The sequence below is a fragment of the Pelophylax lessonae genome (assembly GCF_965119305.1).
Source record: "Pelophylax lessonae genome assembly, chromosome: 3".
Lineage (NCBI taxonomy): Eukaryota > Metazoa > Chordata > Amphibia > Anura > Ranidae > Pelophylax > Pelophylax lessonae.
Window position 1 is genome coordinate 361,910,111 of NC_138770.1, and position 19,175 is coordinate 361,929,285.

The 19,175-nt window shown below is 43.2% G+C and overlaps 1 protein-coding gene across 1 annotated transcript in view; it reads left to right on the forward strand.

Moving 5' to 3' along the window:
* The window catches only part of CYB5R4 (cytochrome b5 reductase 4), a 270,390-nt gene extending 252,172 nt beyond the window's left edge, over positions 1-18,218 (forward strand). The window contains exons 14-16 of the mRNA XM_082249678.1: positions 2,396-2,482; positions 3,366-3,530; positions 18,036-18,218. Coding sequence (XP_082105804.1) covers positions 2,396-2,482; positions 3,366-3,530; positions 18,036-18,090 — 307 coding nt within the window. The 3' untranslated portion in view covers positions 18,091-18,218. The remainder of the gene's footprint in view (positions 1-2,395; positions 2,483-3,365; positions 3,531-18,035) is intronic.
* The last annotated feature ends 957 nt before the right edge of the window (positions 18,219-19,175 follow it).

Below are 19,175 nucleotides of genomic sequence, written 5' to 3' on the forward strand. Positions count from 1 at the left end.
CCCCCCTTTTCTCCCATACCCACCTTCATGAAGCTAATAGAACTAACCAAAGTGGCTAGCTGGACTGTCAACCTTGAAATTATCCTCAAACATGAGTAACTCTCAATCTTTGGTATTAGCCATCTTGAGAACCTCACCCCCTCCGATACCTTACAGAACTATACCCAACCAACGTCCCCTGCCTCAAGAAATCAGCTCAAATCGTACCATAGTCTTAACGTGAACTTGAATTATTTATTAATTCAGGGCATTTTGGCCTATGTTACACAAAATATGTGCTCTCTTCACAACCCCTGTAATTCTCCAATATAATTAATCTATCACTGTCCCTGTTTTTATGATACTCTTAGGTTTGTTGAACTGCTGTTATAGTTGTGAAATTTTTGTATACCTTTAGACCATCAGCCCATGTAATCTTTACTGTTCTGTTTATTTTGTTTTTGTTTCTCTTTGAATATTCATAATAAAATTTAATGGAAACCTAAAAACCTATTGAGTTCAGCTCCAGCCCCCCTTCCCTTTCCCCTATACTTACGTGAGACCCATCTCGATCCAGCGATGTGTATGAAAAAGGAGAGAGTGGGGATGTGGAGCCGAGCGGCACTCTGCTATGGGGGCACTCAAGCAAGCTCCATTCACACACAGTTATAGTTGATAGTCTTAAAAGTAAACAAGAAAGCAAAAGACATTACTCAGTGCTGTATGTGCAAAAGCACAGGTGTTTTTAGTATCTTCTATTGTTCCCAGCGTTCTCAGAATCTCCAGATTCCTTTTTTTATAATCTGACCTCTTGTTAGAGGGTGGTTACATTCATTGTCCGTGGTCTTAATGTATGTAGGAGTATAGCCACCATAGCATTCCCCTTACATGGTCTAGGAACTTTGGACTATGGGATTTGTATTGTGCATAAAGCAGTGCACATGACTGCACCTTACGGGCACTGTTCATTCGATGCAAATGGAAGGGGGAATAGGTGAGCTCAGAAGGTCATGGAGGACATAGCAAGGAGGCAGAAAAAGCAGTAACACATAAAATAAATTATAGGGCTGCTTGGTAGTAGTTTTGTATAGATTATTTTTGGAGACGAAGAATATAATTTAGTGTCACTTTAACGCTGTTCTTAGGGCACGTATCTAAATGTGATCTATACTGGGAAAGATATCCCAAAGGGTGAGACCAACAGCTAAACCTGAGGTGTGCAGGTAAGTGCTGGGGTACACAGAAAAAAAGAAAAACAAGAGAAAAATTATTATTATTATTTTGAATTATCCGGTACCTTAAAAGTCCCACTAGCCCTCCCATTTTTCTTCCTATTTCCTACAGTTCTCTGTCCCACCTTTCCCCATTCCTACCCCTTTTAGCTCCCCTTCCCAGTCCCTCTCTTTTACTTTCCCCACCTTGCTTTTCCCATCCCCCTCCTTTTCCCTGCTTCCTTCCTCCTATCTTTTTCTTTCGCTCTCCTCACTTTTTCTCTTGTTTTTCTTTTTTTCTGTGTACCCCAGCACTTACCTGCACACCTCAGGTTTAGCTGTTGGTCTCACCCTTTGGGATATCTTTCCCAGTATAGATCATATACAGACTAGGGATGTGGTACCTCTATTTATTTTTTTGTGCTACAAACACACCCTTTATTTGAAACGTATCTAAATGTACAGATTTTTTTCTGCAGCCAGTCTTGGTTGTATGCATTTCTAGAAGACAAATTATCCAGGTCTGGGACCTCAGCATTATAGCAGTACCAGACACATGCCAAGCTTCTTGATTGGACAGTGAAAGAGACACAGCACATTGATTAAGCAGCTCACTGCTAGTGAAAACTAGCATTTTGTGGGGGCAGTCCAAGTATTTCTGTCAGCACAGGTTTGCATTAGAGAAAATGCCTGCAAGGGTTGTGAAAAAGAAGCAGAACAGGGAGCAGGGATTAATGCATAGTAAAAGCAACACTTAAATCATGATGAAATGTGCTCCAGCTTCAGTGGCTCCAAGTCAATAGCATGTACAAAGAGCAACAATCCTGTGACTGGATCAGTGACTTTGATTCCACATGTGCATACAGTCAGGGACCCGCCAATGTGTATGGATGGGCAGTGGCGTCTACCGTTTTCCACTCGACCTGCTGATAGGGAGCACGTACACGTCACTGGCCAAGGGGGCTGGCAACTACGCGTTCCATGGCTCCTCCTCTTCTTTCAAAGAATCAAAGCTGCCAATCCAGTCACAGGATTTATTGCCTAAATAAAATGCTCAAATACTAATCTTTCACATTTCTCGGGGCTTTGACATACTCTATTTTATTATATTGATCAAATGAAAATTCACCTTTTTAATTTTAATCAGACTGAAGGGCATAACCAACAGTGCTTGTTTTTTTAACTGTGTGATTTTATACCAGCAGAAAAGTAAAACTGATATTCTTCAATAAAACAGAAGATGATATTCTGTGGAGAGAACAGTTAGAGAAGTTGTCTTCAATTGACCGAAGGTAGGCAATGCATTTCTTGTTTCCAGACCAGAGGGCAAAAATCAACTGTATGTCTGGACTCTCCCATGGATATTGCCTAATAAGAGGAAGGACACGTATTGCCACTCAAAGACCAAACTTTAATTTTGGGGGACAGGTGGATTGCTACCTTTAATATTTCTTAATATGTAGGCCCAATTTCATTGTTATGACAATCCTTCTTTTCCCATTGGTATACATACTTTACATCAACAATTGGTCCCTGGAGCAAAGCTTCTCATCGTCGATTGACATCAATATTTACTTTATGGCCATTCTCCATCTGGTTCTTTTAATAATAATACTATTTCTAATTTACCTAGACTACGGTCCTGGTATTTGAATCAACAACTCACGGCTTTCATCCAGTCTCGGCCGGACAGATGCAGGTTGATTTCTCAGCCTACCCCCTTTGAAAAATTGTTATGTCATTCCCCCCACCATACTCGGATTTCCAAATGTATTCAAAATTTTCTACTTTCACTCATCCCAATCTCCCAGCTTATATAGCAACTTGGGAAAGATAATTAAACTTAATAATCGGGGGATCAATCCCCCCGCTGAGAAAAACAGAGTCCGCCAATGGACTCCCATGTGTGAAAGGGGCCTTAGAGTTATCAGTTTACAACTGGAAGTGATACTGGTAGGATCTCCAGGTTAGAACCTCTGCACTAGATTGACAAAAAATAATTTGCTTTATGCAAACTGTATACAGTGGAGCATGATACCAAACACACTGAAAACTAGATTTGGGGCGTTTCATATACTCGAATAGACAGTTGTGATTTCAGGAATAGAATGTGTTGAGTCATATTCTTTGTGTGCATGATAAAGCCTGTTTTATTCACTTTGGTCCTTTTCACAGGTTTGAAACACAGTTAGTGCTCTCAGAACCAAGTGATTCATGGTCTGGTTTCAAAGGGCAAATATCAACTTCACTACTTTCAGAGTCCATTCAAAGAAGTAAAGAAGATTCCACAATTCTTATTTGTATTTGTGGTCCAAATGGATTTGTGGAGCAAGCAGAAAGGTAAGCTCAGGGATAGTTATGTGCAATTGAACAAGTTTGCTTTTTGGATAAATTACTAGATACCTATGATGGGTACAAATATTTGTAGGTTTCATAATGGTAAAAAAAATTTTGACTTGTAATTATGGGGCATATGTGCATTTATTTTTAAAGAGTGTATACCCATACAGTATTAAAATACACACACAATAACTAATAATTTACTTTTCTCTATCGTTCATTGACCGACGCAGTTCTCTCAGATTCATATCAGTAGGGTTATACTGCCCCCTACAAGAGTAGGACACTAGGCAGTCTATGGGGCAGTCCCGGAGGGAACACCTTCTCTCTTCCTGCATAGGATATCAGTATTAATCTGCCTAGTCAGGAGTAAGGACCTAGTTCCTTCCTGGGATCTCTGGTCCTGGCATATAAAGTATTTTTTTATGTAGATTTTTTTTTAGCTAGCCTTTTTTTCTCCAGAAGTTTTTTCCTGTGAGATCTTCAAGCAATTTTGCCGGGCTGGGTGACAGGCTGAAACCCCATATCCAGTGGTCACCCCAGTCTGGCCAGCGAGCACATGCAGGCCTTAGCTCCACGCTGGGTTGGCGGCGACATAGTCCCACTGGACGGGGACTGGCCCTGCGAGTTAAACGTCTCGCCAGGACGCACACGACAGGGTCTAGGCTGATGTCGCAGCATTCCTATTTGGCCGACAGCCCCCTTCTCCGGTGGCGTGGGGTCCTGTCAAGAGATGGCGCCCGTCTGTGTTCCTGGTATGGTGAGTAAATGTTCCCTCCTTCCCTTTTGGGGTGGACGTGGGCCCTCTCCCTGGGATGGTCGGACCCTCGCACTCCTGGGTTTCCCTCTGTCCTATTGTGACTCCCCTCCTGTCCACCCCCCCTGCTACCCCCTCCCCACGTGGGGGACTGTTTGGGCCTACATGCGCCTGGGGCCTAGTGTGCAGGTCGCATGGGGAGCCGGGCAGTTGTGTGCGCTGTCCGCGGTGCTCAATGATCATGCGGGGGGGGCTTGCTGGGGTTCTTCTGAAGTGGATGGTGCGGATGGGTGTTTGGGGGGTCCCCGAAAGGGCCCCGAATACCGCGATTTTCAGGCGGGTCCGCCATTTTGTTGTAGCCTTTGTCTGCTTCTATGGAGGCGGCCATCTTGGTACACCCGTTTTAGGCCATTTTGCGAAGAGATTTTTTGCAGTGAAGGCCGGTGGGAGTGCCTGAAGGACTGTGAGTCTCGAGGGTGGTCTCTCCCTCTCTGTGTGGGTCCGTTAAGTTGCTGGAGGGTTCCTCAGGTTCAGTATGGACCCTGCTGGCCTTTTTTTCCCACCTGACCCCCTCACGGAGTCCGCAGGGCCTTCCGGATCTCCACTGTCCGTCTATGCCTTTTCGGCAGTTCAGGACGCATTTGGGCCTGGGGGGTGGTGGTAGGTGCGCTAAAACGTTTCTCCACCTACCCCTGCCTCTTCTGATGTCTCGGAGTCTGAGTCTGGCTCAGGCGCCGCAGGCATGGGCCTGACGTGAGCCTCCCAGCTGGGTCTGTTACCTCGCGCCCTGTCTCCTCGGATGATGAGGATGAAATTTCCACCTCCCCTGCCGCGAAAGGCGCTGGTGGACGCACTGGCTGTTTTCGGTGCGTGGCACCCTGCAATTTGGGGGTCGCAGCGGCGGCTGTGCCTAGGGCGCAGGTGGCATCTGGCACTCACATGCCACCCGGAGGTGCTCATTTTGTAGGCTGCTCATGTAGGAGTGGAACCATCTGAGACGTTCCCCTGGGGTGTCTAAGCGGCCGTTAGCCGTTGCCCTTTTGGGGGAGTCTCTGGTACAGAGGACTGTTTCCGCCTTTGGTGGACGTACGGTCTCTAGCTGAATGGGACTACCGTTGTTCCGGTGGAGGAATCCCCATCCTTTAAGGACTTAGGGCATAGGATGGCGCGGGCTGTGGCCTGTGCTCTGTGCTTACTGGCGTAGCTGCACTGGGAACAGTGTTCATGTTTGCCCTTCTCACGCAGACTCTGCCTGATGAGTCCCAACACCGCAATTTGGTGTGGGGCATGTCCCTCTTGCTCTGGGGGAGCTGTTGGACCAGCTGGCGCAGGGGCTGCTTTTTGTTTGCCCCTGACACAGGCTGTCAGGGGTGAGGGCCTTCGTCACAGTCGGGGGGTTCCTCCATTTCGGCTTGCAAACAGTTTCTACGTCCCTCGGGGACAGTCGATGTGGCGAAGTCCTTCCAGACTTCCACGTGGGTTCCAGACGACCCTGGTCTGGCGTACATGGGTTTGGTCTTTTCTAGACCTGTTAACAAGGCCTACATGGCCTGAAGGTGCTTCCTCTCCCATCTAGGGGGTCGAGGACCTTCAGCTGGCCTGGATCCCAGGCTGACTGGGTTCAGGAGGTCATGTGGTCCAGTTGCAAGATCGAGTTTCGATCCGGTTATTTCCGGTAAGGTTTTTTCCCTTCCAATGTGTGGCTGTCTCCAGATCGCTTACAGTCGCTTTGTGGGGCAGTTCAGGCTCTGGTTCAACAAGCTGGACCTACTGGTCTTTTGTTGGTTCCGTGCAGATCACAAATTCAAGTTGGTATTGGTTCGCACGGTGGTGGCTTCTCTACATAAGGGGGGCTTCCTGGCCTCCATAGACATCAAGCTGCCTACCTTCACGTCCTGTTATGTTCTGGACAGCTACGGGTTCTCTGTTTTTTGCAGTGGGGAAGGATCTCTTGGTTTGTGGCGTTACCCTTTGGTCTTGCTTATGCTGCTAGGGTCTTCACGACGGTTGCAGCAGCGGGGCGTATCGGCCCTGGTTTCCTGGCCACTCTGCTTCTCCGTTTGGAGTCCCCTATGGTGCTGACAACGAAGTTGGTTGTCACCGTGGGAACTCTGGTGGAGTTCAGGTGGGTTCTGAACCTTCAGAAATCATCCCTGGTCCTTTCTATGAGACTGGATTTTCTGAGTCTGACTTTGGACTTGTCCTCGGCCAGGGTGTTTCTCCCTCCGGGGTCAAAACTCTTGGCACTTTAGACTGCTGTTCCGCACATGATCTTCTCTTTGGACCTGCATGCTAGTTCTGGGACTGATGGTGTTGTTTTTCAAGACGGTCCCTGTTGGTGATTTCTCTTTATATTCACCCTAGATACCTTAAATGTATATTCAAAGGTTAAGTCCCTGACTTAACTAGCAGAGTCTAGTCTGTTCTATGCAAATAAGGCAGAGCTCTGGAGAATGTTCTATCCTGCTAAAGAAAACACGTCCAAACCGTGATCAGTCTAAAACATTCTTAACTTTATTTGCAAAGCGGGGTAACTATTATACACAGTATTGAACAGGAAATACAGTTGGGAGGGGGAGTGGATACTCTCAGGAAGAGTCAAGTTCTCACAAAAGATGAACAATGGGTTAATACAGAATGTTCGTTAGAAATTGCAAAATACGCCTTGTCTAGACCCTATAGCTCAACTTAGAATAAAAGGAAGCAGAATGTGTTAGGTACAAAGGAAGTGGGGATGTATCTTTATCTTGAAATGTCAGAACATATCGGGTGATTTACTTAGGTCATTGTTCATGTTTAACTAAAGACTTAAAGTAACCTTAACTGAAACAAGTCATTACAAGTCACAGTTGTAAGAAAGAAAATGGTGTTACACAGGTCAAGCTAGAAAATGGTTGCCAGCAACTAGAAAGAGGTCCTGTCATTCCCCTTCAATCCCCTCTAAAAAATCATAATTTCATATGCATGATTTTTCTCCTCATCATTTATACGGTGTCATCAGAGGACACAAGGCCTCTCTGGAAAGGAATAACAGGTTAGGCGACAATGTCCTTTGTTTCCTTAGTATAATCAAATAAGGACCTAAACCTGCCCACCTAAACGGTAGACTTAGCTTTCTTAGCTTTATAAAACTTTACATATTCCTGGTAATCGAAAGGGGTTTTGGGTTTGTTGGGTCAGAACACCTTGTCTAGCTGTTAGAAATGTGTCAACATTTTCAGCATCTCTGTTAAAGTACAAACTTACATAAGATCCCCCTCTGCTAGCTGAGTCTGGGTTCTTTGTGGTTTTAGCGATTAAACACATAATAAGCTTAAAAAATGCATATAAAAATAATAGAAAAAGTAAAAACATCACAATCATCATAGCAATGTCTTTTAACCAGGAAAACACTCCTCCAAAACCAAAACCTCCCATACCTACAAAGGGATCCCAGCTTTTAGCAATGTTACGGGCCTCTTCTTGCAACTTATTGACCTCCTTTCTGTGTTGGGCAATTATGTCATAATAATTTGGCACTTCCAAAGTGGTATTGTATATCCAAGTGCAACATTCATAGTCCTCAGTATGCTCACAGAGGCCAGTCAGGGCAGCACTCATACTTTCTATAGCTAGCTCATGTAATTCTAACTTCTTCCTAATGGCCCTTTGTTCAAGATTTAGCAACTTAATATCATCTGAGTTTTTTTCCATGATCTCATCAATGATTCCAGAATAATTATTTAATCCCGGGGATAGCATTCCTTCCCACAACATACATATATACTTTGTCCCCGTGAAAACGGTCTTTGGGCAATATATTCTTGTAGGCGTCTATTCTGTACTGCGGTCACAAGGTGGTCCAGTACTCTTTGTATGTCTCTAGAGAAATTCTGGTAATTACTCATAATGGTCTTATTTAAACTAGGACTTGATATGTCAAACAGAGAACATGATTTTTCAATGGGGCCTGGCAGGAAGTAATATTAAAAATTGACTCTCTGCAAATGGAAGGGTTAACACATGTGTTATTTCCTAGGCTAAAACACCAGTCTGGGAAATGGCTTCTACCATCTACTGGGAAGGTGATATTATTATTACTTGATACATTGGTTAAAGTAGCAGAGGTCTCTTTTAAGAAACTGGGTAATATTCAAAGGGACAGCAATAAGAGGGATGCGGGCTGTTTCTGGATGGAGTTTGCTACATATCCAACATTTCTCAAAACCGGACTTCCTAGCATAAGCATATTTAAATTTTGTTAGTAACATTTCACTATGAAAAGTGGGTGGATTCTCATCTACATTATGCTCAATACTCAATTCTCTCTTTGTTCTGTTATGCGTCTCATATGCAGGGTATGGTCCGCATATACTTCTCATGACACCCAAATCTTCAGGGTGATAGATGCAGTTAGTAACAGTCCATACAAGGGAAAACACTGAAAATGGAATCAGGATTATCAGCAGCCACAGTTTGCCTGAGTCCGGTGCAACTGGAAAAGTTATTTTCTACAGGGTCTGGGCGTTCTGCCCCTGTCAGTACCCCCTTTTCTTGACTCTCCTGTTCAAGGTCAGGGCAATTTGCCCCCGTTAGTACCTCTCTTGCTTGCTTCTGGATCCTCTGGCTCAGGTCCTGTCTGCACCAACTTCACTCTAGTGGCATGGATCCAAGTAGGGCTGTGTTTGGTCAAGACAGCGGTCCTGGTAACTGCTACCACAGTGGTCTCTGGGCCGTAGGCGAAATCCTTTTGTTTCTTTCCTTTGCGCAGCAGCTTCATCACCACTATGTCTCCTTCTCTGAAGGGATGGGTATTTTCCTGTAAAAAGAAAAGAAAAGGTGAGAGCAACTTTTCGTTCCGTTCCACTTGATTCTTAAGTTTCAATTACTCTTTATTTGTGCTATTCATTCTTTCCATTATACCTGAACTCTGCGGATAATAATCTATTTTCAAGATTTTAACTAGTTCCTGGCATATTTTTGATATGAAAATTGGAGCATAATTAAACCTAATTCAAGGCAGGCACCCCCATCCAGGAATAATCTCCTGATTGAGAATGCATGCCACCGTGTGGGCATCTCCCTTTTTGTGGTCCTAAAAGCTTCCACTCATCTGCTGAACACGTCCACTATTTGACTAAAAAGAACTCTTATTTCTTCCCTGCTTTGGGCCTATATGTGAAATCTATTTGTAGATGTGTGAATGGGTTTGATGGGTATTGGAGATGCTCATGTTTGGTCTGTTTGTTTCTAATACAAGTGATGCATCTAGCAACATATGCTTGCACTAAACTGTCAGTAATACTTCATATGTTCTTTCCCACCCCCTGTGTCCTATTCCATAATACTAGGCAATAAACAGTGGGGCGCTAGCTGCGGGGATACACACAAGAGCTCCCCTCTTTTAGAAAAAGGTGATTCTCAACTTTTTCTAAAACATCACCTAAGTCCTTAAAACCTGTTCTGTAGTATGTGTTTGTAGCTTCAATAATGTGTGATCTTTTGGCTTGGAGCAGGAAATTCATTAACTAAAACATCCTCTGCTCCCTCTATGGCTGCCTATATATTATGTTGTGGTGTAACACACTCTTTAATACCAGTAGCCCATTTAAAACTGGGGCCTACCTAGGGCAAATGATGTGGTCATCCCTATTACCATCTCACAAGATGCTATGCTTGGAGTCACTTCAGGCATGCCTTTAGGCCTGGACTGCGACCATCTTTGGACAAAAACTATAGGGCAAAGTTTTCCACCATACTCCTGGGTAAGTACACCTGCCATGGTCTTACAATTGTCCCTTGCATAAACACAAAACATTTTTCCATGATTTGGGAGGCCCAGTTCAGGCGCTACAACCATAGCATTTTTCAGATATATAAACGCATTTAACATTTCTGGTGACATTTCTGGACCTGTGGTTTGTCTCAAAATGTTATTATAGATAGGAGCAGTCTGGATCTATAACAATGATCCTGTGGGCGGGCAAGACCCACTGTGGGCTGGCAAGACCCACTTCTTATATGACTGACTCTACTATCACCTGTGAGAACAAAACCAAGGTAAACAACACTTTCCTGACACCATTGTCATTATTCCTGTGACACTTTGTTTCCACATACATGTACATTTCAATAAACTCACTCGCTCTGACTGGCCTCCACAGAGTGACTACATATGTCATATACATATTGTAGCGGGACTGACCCATGAGCAGGTGTCCATCCCCTCTTGCATGGTCTGGAGAACTATAGAGCGGACAATTGAATTGTCTGCTTGGCCCTAAGGCATTTCTACACCAGGTAAGTTACCTGGACTGAAAAATAAGAAACAAAGATGGCTGTGTCTCCTCGTCCAATAGGACGCTTTAAAAAAAAACACGCTACTTAAACCAATCACTGTACAGTGGGTAGCATCGGATGGTATGGTTGTCAGTAGAGATGGCACATCAGATACCACTTGCATACTATAATCAGATAAAGAACTAAAAAACTTTTTGGCTTAGTGCCAATTTTTCCCAAAACTTTTTTTTTTTTTTCAGATTCTAACAAAAATCTGGCCAGAGGTTCCCCTCTTTTAATAGAGGATACACATAAAACATAATTTAAAAACTATAATCAGATAAAAAGTTAATCTGATTTGAAACTTTTGGCTCTGTGCCAACAGGGTCCAATGGTCACACTAATTGCGGTAACTCTTTCTGTCCAAAAATAAATTCCATAATTGTAACAGGAATAAAGATATGACACTTGAACGCTTTCTTGGCAAATAGCCAATTTTCAAAATTTTGCAGGAAGGCTCCCCTTCACATAGGGGATCATTTGCCAAATATAATTTTTCATTATCTATAATTCTATAAAAAATAACTTCAAAATATCCTGCCGACAACGGCAATTTATATATTTTTTTTCTAGTAAAATAGTGTTTTTATTCATTATTACTACGCTCATACAAGATGGGCACAAATGTATAAATGGCAAAACTTCAAAAAAATTCTATAAAAATAATTGCATATGTATAGGAATGCTGAGACCGTTCATTTGCAGAAGTGACCCCCCCCTCTTTTCCCCTCGTGTAAGGAAATGTACTAGTTTTAAATGTATCTGACATATAAACATTTTCTGCTTGTCTGACATTACGAAGAAAACTACACCTGCCTTGGAGAATGAAACTGTGGGGTGCAGGTGTGGTCAGGGGTATTTGTAAGGTAATATTATTATTATAGGGGGGCCTATGTTGAAAATGTCCTACTCTTTGATTTGCCTCTTCTGATAAGGTCCTTGGAAATGCGTCCTGACAGGCTGCTTTTCTTTAGACAGATCAAAAGAGCCAGCCACATCGCTCTCTGTTATGGCTTTTTTGAAAACCTTACAAAGTTTTAGTAGCCCAATCAGAAACTTACTGTTTTACAATTAACATGTACTGTGACTTTAAATTAACGGCAAATGTTTGAATTCTAAGACTGTGCTACTCCAAAAACGCCAAATTCTCACCCGTCTTCTGTCTATAGGCAATCGCTGTGGTCTATATCTACGTATTTAAAGACTTTCACTTTCACTTCTAATAGCTCTACGTAGCTTTTTTTTTTTTTTTAATTGTACTAATACGGGGCATAAATAAACCAATTCTCCCCACTTTTTCCATGTACTTTATATTACAACTAAACATTTACTAAAAGATTTACTTGTATCCTAATATCTCTAAGGCTGGCCACACATGTCCGGACAACTCTTTATCGTACAATTTTCTGTTAGATCCACCACAAACCACATAAGAGGTCAAAATTAACATATTCATCTGTATTCAATTAGGCAGACGTTTGTACTACATAGCTGAAAGTAAATTTCAAGAAAACCGCACTGAAAATTGTAAGAAAATTGTATCCCGTATGGCCAGCATCAGACCTAAACCTTCAGTATAATTTCACAAAACCATAAACAAAACATGTCTCTAAGATTTACACATTCACAAAATCACTTAAATGTATCTGGGTCCTTAGACCCTCTTTATGGTTAAAAACCCTCCTGAAAAGCCATTTGGTGTATGTATATTACACCTTATACTCCCAGGTATAGTGGCTATCAAGAAGGCTTTCCTACCATTATAGACAAACAAACAATACACATAATAAACATTTATCTTGATTTGTCTGATAACCTACGATCGGTCAGTCAATTTTTACAGTAATAATGAAACTGTCGCTATCAGGAACACTGTGTTATATTAACAGTCAGCAGGCGCAATTTTTACAAGTCATATATAATTAAAGACACAGTTTCCATATATGTCAAACCAGCAATATAATACTCCAATACAATATGACAATATTTTCAAATGAAATAACAAAATAATCACGTGATGAACGAACTTATCTACTTACTAAATAAGCTTTTTTAGATCACACAAACAAATTATCTTATACTCTAAATCTTACAGTTTCTATGCGATAGAAAGATAGGAGCAAGAAAAAAGGAAAGTATTTGTTTTCTACACAGAACAGACTGACATCTATTTATTATTCGCTAAAGGAACGGGGTTTTCCTAAAACCCCCTGGGCTTCCCTGAAACCCCAAAAAAAAATACTGTCTTTGTTGAAGACAGCTTCAACGCCTCCCAGAGACGTTTTATTTGTCCCTCCCAGAGGAACGGGATTCTTCTCGAGAAAAAATCCGCTGGGCTTCCCAGAAGCCCCGGATATTGTCTTTCCTTATAAATGACAAATCCTGTGTCTCCCAGAGACACTGTCTCGATACGTTCCCGGAACGTATTCAGGTTCAACAACCTAACATATAATATCTTTCCCTGAAAAATATTATTCTGGCTTCCCTGAAGCCTCTATATATATATATATATAAAGATCCAGAGCATCTCCCAGAGCTGCTCTATTATCCAACACGCTCCCTGAGCATTTGGTGTCTATGGCTCAAAGAACGGAACCAGGGCCAAACGGCCAAGTCCCACCGGACAGGCAAACAGATAAAATAAAATATCTCCTTACCCAGACCGGTGAATCCTTGGACCCGTGATGGCCGCTCTCTCTCCGATCCCAGACGTAGCCCCCAATACTGTTGGTGATTTCTCTTTATATTCACCCTAGATACCTTAAATGTATATTCAAAGGTTAAGTCCCTGACTTAACTAGCAGAGTCTAGTCTGTTCTATGCAAATAAGGCAGAGCTCTGGAGAATGTTCTATCCTGCTAAAGAAAACACGTCCAAACCGTGATCAGTCTAAAACATTCTTAACTTTATTTGCAAAGCGGGGTAACTATTATACACAGTATTGAACAGGAAATACAGTTGGGAGGGGGAGTGGATACTCTCAGGAAGAGTCAAGTTCTCACAAAAGATGAACAATGGGTTAATACAGAATGTTCGTTAGAAATTGCAAAATACGCCTTGTCTAGACCCTATAGCTCAACTTAGAATAAAAGGAAGCAGAATGTGTTAGGTACAAAGGAAGTGGGGATGTATCTTTATCTTGAAATGTCAGAACATATCGGGTGATTTACTTAGGTCATTGATCATGTTTAACTAAAGACTTAAAGTAACCTTAACTGAAACAAGTCATTACAAGTCACAGTTGTAAGAAAGAAAATGGTGTTACACAGGTCAAGCTAGAAAATGGTTGCCAGCAACTAGAAAGAGGTCCTGTCATTCCCCTTCAGTCCCTTTCGCTCAATCCCTCTGGGGATCCCCCAGGAGGCACTCCTTCTCGAAGGCGACTGGAATCCAAACTCTCTGGACTTGCGGATCTGGCTGGGCCGGGTGCCCGGGGAGTCTTGCTCTGGAATCCTTCCTCCCCGTCTACTGGACAATTGTCACCACGGATGCAAGCTTGTCCGGGTGGGGAGGAGTCCTCGGCAGGTTTTCTGCTTCGGGAGTATGGTCACTGGAGAATCCAGGTTACCGCTTATTGTCCTGGGGCTGAGAGCGTTCCAGCTTTGTCTAGTTCACTGGATCAGGCACCTGCAGCTGTCCGGTGCACTTTCAATTGACTACGCCGCGACCGTGGCTTGTGTCATTCACCATGGGGGCACCATGAGTGTCCTTGCTGCCTTCTAACTGATGTTTCTTCATTGGGCAGAGCACCTTGTTCCTGGATGCAGGGCAATGGTCCCTTTATCTGGAGTCGTTCCAGCAGTTGTGCCTTCTTTGGGGGCACTCCGGATGTGGGCCTGTTGACATCGCATCTACAGGATTGTGCAGAGGTCGTGGCCCGCTCCTGGCAGGTGCAATGGTGGCCTCATGGGTTCTGTCATGGGCAAGAACATTCGCTAGGTTCAACATGTTCAATGCTGAGATGTTTGGCGTGGTCACCTGTGCAAGGCTGACGCCAGCATGGTCGTGCGAGAGTGCTCGCGGATGGGCCGAGGTCAGTGTCAGCTGCTGTCTGCCTTTCCTCCTCTCCTGTTGCTGCCAAGAATCCTTCGCAGGATCGAGGTGGCAGGATTTCCGTCATTCTCTTGGCTCCGGACTTGCCTCGCCGAGCTTGGTACGCCGACCTGGTCAGGCTTGCCGCTGACGCTCCTTGAGTTTTTTTCTCTCTGGGCCGATCTCCCGTCTGGCTTTATGTTCGACGGCTTGCGGGCTTGTCTGTTTTAAGCCAGGTATCAGAGGATGGGGGGTTGTCTGCTTCGGTGATTCCCACCCTGCGTAAGGCGTGGGAAGCGTCTTCTATGATGATTTTTTTCATCATGTGAGAAAGTTGCGTATTACGTGGTGTGAGTCTTCTTGGGCTCCCCCTCACTCTTGCTCAGTGGCCGGATCTTGGCTTCCTTCAACGGGGGGATTGATCAAAAGTTGGCCTTGAGTACTGTCAAGGGTCAGGTTTCGGCTTTGATCATTTTTATTCCACAGGCCGTTGGCAACCGTTCCCTGGTGCGTAACTTTTTCCAGGGGGTGTGACACTTGGTTCTTCCGGTGCGACCTCCGTCGCCAACTGGGGACCTTGGTTGGTGCAGTCGCTTCTTCCAGACACTCCTTTGCTAGTACCGTGGGTATCCCCTGCTTACCTTATTGTAGAAGGTGGCCTTGGTTGCTTTCACTCTGCACATGGGGTGTCAGCACTGGCGACATTGTCCTGTCATTCTCCCTATCTGTTGGTTCATGGGGCCAGGTGGTACTTCGTCCGGATCCGTCCTTCCCTCCGAAGGTGGTTTCTAGTGTTCACTTGCACGGGGCCATTGTGTTGCCATCTTGTGCCCTGAGCCCCCTCATCCTACAGAATGTGTGCTGCATACTCTGGATGGAGTTCGGCACTTGAGGGGTACTTGACGATTATGGAGTCTTCCCGTAGTCAGGTTTGCTCTCTGTGCTCATGGATGGCCCAAGGACAGGGCTGCCTGTGTCTGCTGCAACTATTTCCAGGTGAATCGGACAGTCAGTGGTGCAGGCTTCTTTATTTATGGGTCAGGTCCTACCTTTCCCTGTTTCGGCGCTTTTTACTTGGGCGCCTAGTGCTTCCTGGGCTTTTTGCCATACAGGCATCTGTGCTTCAGGTTGTAAAAGGACTACCTGGTCGTTTGTTCACACCTTTGCTACGTTTTATGAGGTGGATGTGCTGGCATCTGCAGATGCCTCCTTTTCGACCACAAGGTTTTTTGCTGGCTGCTGTTTGGAGGGCTTTTGGCCTTCCTTGAGGGTGTTTACTGTTTGTTTTCAGGTGGGCCTCATCTTTTGTTCTGATGAGTCCTATGTTGCCTGGTTGGCTGTTTTTTTGGCCTTGGGGACTTGTTCTTTTCTGCTGTTCCCACCCCTCATTTTATGGCACTGCTTTGGGACGTCCCTACTGATATGAATCAGAGAGAACTACGTCAGTCAATGAACGATAGAGAGAACTGGATTTTTGACTTACAGTAAAATCCTTTTCTCTTAAGTTCATTGACAGACGCAGTACCCGCCCCTCTATTTTGAGTTGGGTTGGTGTTTCTTTCTGACACTGCTTTGATCCAAAACTGACATCCTATGCAGGAAGAGAGAGGGTGTACCCTCCGGGACTGCCCCATAGGCGTAGCCAGAACTTTTTCCTGCCTAGTGTCCTACTCCTGTAGGGGGCAGTATAACCCTACTGATATGAATCAGAGAGAACTTTGTCCGTCAATGAACTTGAGAAAAGGATTTTACGGTAAGTCAAAAACCCAGTTATTAGACACCCAGTCAAAAATAATAATCAGTTGCTGAATATTGCATGTTACACAGGGTTCTGTCCTTCCTCTCATCCCCCTACATGTGTGTAAGCCTATTTAAGGCTACTTTCAGATTGATGAGGCACTAGTTGACCGCACCGCGAGAGCAGTTCTATTAGGTCCTGCAGTTTTAGTGTGCTTTCTGAAAGCACACCAAAGATACAGCATACAGGAGTACCCGCTGGTTTTGTGCGGGTTAGCTGCGTTTTTTTTCCATAGAGTTTTATTAGGTCCTGCAATTTTGGTGCGCTTTCAGAAAGCGCACTAAAACTGCAGGACCTGGAAGAACTCTATGGGCAAGCGCAGCTAACCCACAACAAACCCGCAGGTACACTTTGCTGCTATTGCAGTACGGTCAAACTGCACCTCATTAGTCTAAAAACAGCCTTACATTTCTTGTATCACTCTGTGAAATGAAGTAACCAATCAATTCATCTTTTACACATATGACTACAGGAAACTGATTGGTTGTTGTATTTTATTTGTAAATTGCACTGTATCCCTACTCTTTCCATTGCTTTACAGGTGTAAAGATCTAAATTTCCTGATATTTAAATTGTAAAATGCCCAATTCCACTTCCAAGTCCATTTATGTACTAACACAAGTGCTTGCATGGTTTTTATGAGCTTGCTGATTTTCTGAAATATATCACCTCCGCTGTGTCAAATCAATGAAGGAAGAGTGAAACTTCCTTACAAAAGCACCTGCAAACAGACCTTTCCACTGGCATCCTAGAGAGATTTAGGAAAAATTGTGGGTCTTTCAACCTTTTGACATCAAAGCCTGGTACACACTAGAAGCTTTTTTCATTCAACCCAGTGCGCTGAACGAAGAAAAACAGGCAGATCACTATACTAATGCAAGCAATGTTATTGCAGCAATCTCCCCCTCTGTGCCTTTGTGTTCTGACAGGAGATCTTCCCCCCCGCCAGAACACACTGATCAGCCCTGATCAGTTGTGGGCCGGATGCTGGTTTTTCAGCACGCCTTTTTGACAGAACCCGGTGTCAAGATAGGCTTCTGTAGAACAGACAGCTGTACATGTGGGCCAAAATTCAGCCAGTTCCTGTTGAGACGGCCAATTTTGTATGATTTTTGGCCTGTTGTATAAGCCTAAAAGGCTAAGTTCACCTTTTTTTCCCAGATTCCAGCTCCCCTATGTACCAATATAGTATTAATGCACTTATCTTGCAAAAAGAAAAGTTTGAGCTTTTTTTTTTTTTTTTCATATCCTGCACTTCTCTTTTAACACGAGAAGTGATGCATATTACTTACGTGCTTTGTGTTAATGCACTGCAAGATTTTTGTACTTCAGCTTTCTCATAAGTAAAACATTTGTTTTTGCCACTGACTGTTTAAGATAACTTGATAAACCAGGGAGGTTGCAGATTTGATGATATGCTATATTTTAGATCATTGTATTTTTGTCAAAAATGTGCTTTTAATTTAAACAGTATTTTTTTACATCACATTAAAGTATTTTTTCATTTGTGCTTGTTTTGTGAAGATTGAGTGTCATAATTAAGGTTGATGTAGCTGTTTACATGGACGACTCACTGATTTTCCGATTTACATTGTTGCAGGTCTTTAGAAGATCTTGGTTTTTCCAAAGAGGACCTTTTTGTTTTCAGAGAATGAATATTCATACGGTAGTGACTGGTGACTCACTCATAACCTATGCATCAATGCTTTCATTTACTATGCATACCGATATTGGCAGGTTGAAGAACATATAGATATATACCCCCATCTGTTGTACATGAGATCACATCTCAAAACAATGGTTCTGCTCTGTTTTAATAAATTAACAACAATATGTTGAATAGTTTGGTAATGTATTTGATATATGCGTGCTGATAGCTTTGTCATAGATATACTTGAATCAGTCCTTATATGTAGTTCGGAGAAAAAGACATCTTATCTAATATTTTACTTGGTGAAAAGACCAGCACCTAAGAAGGTTTTTTTTGTTTAACCTGTTGTTCGTTTTTATAATATACGTATATATATATATATAATCTGCAGCAAGCACACAATTTCAAGTTTCTGTATCAGCAGAATGCAGTTGCAAATATGCTAAATTTTTTATCAGCTCATAAAGTCAAGGTTTCATAATGCAAAGTCCCTTCATTTTTATAAGCATTGTTATGTCATATACTCTCAAACTGTTATAAGATTGTGTCTAAGGCTACTCATAGACATCACACAACACTTAAAAATTAAAAAAAAAATTAAAATACTTAAAATTCTTCAGAAGTTGACATGAACTATTGTTGCATAAACACAGACTGTCTCTATAGCAGGAGTTAAAGTGATTTTGTAAAGAATATTTTTTTTTAAATCTAAAATAAAAAAGATATTCTATTTTCCTTCTCTATGTAATGTTGCACAGAGCAGTTCCTCACTTCTTTCTTCTTCTGGATTCCTCTGTCAGCCCTGTCCATTCGTTCTTCGGAGTTCCTCCTCGGCAAGCTTTGTGCTTAGGGGGCACCCAAGCAAACGTGCGCCTGAGCTGGGCTGTGTGCATCCACAAGACACACAGTGCAGTTCGGCCACACCTCCACTTCCTCCTCACAGGATTTGACTGACAACAGCAGGTGCCTATGGCTCCCGTTAATCTCCGAGTCTCCTTCGTAAGTGTTTATGGATGGTATTGGGGGGTGGGGAGCAGGTATTGGATGGTGTTTTACCTTAATGTAGAGAGTGTCTTAAGGTAATAAACC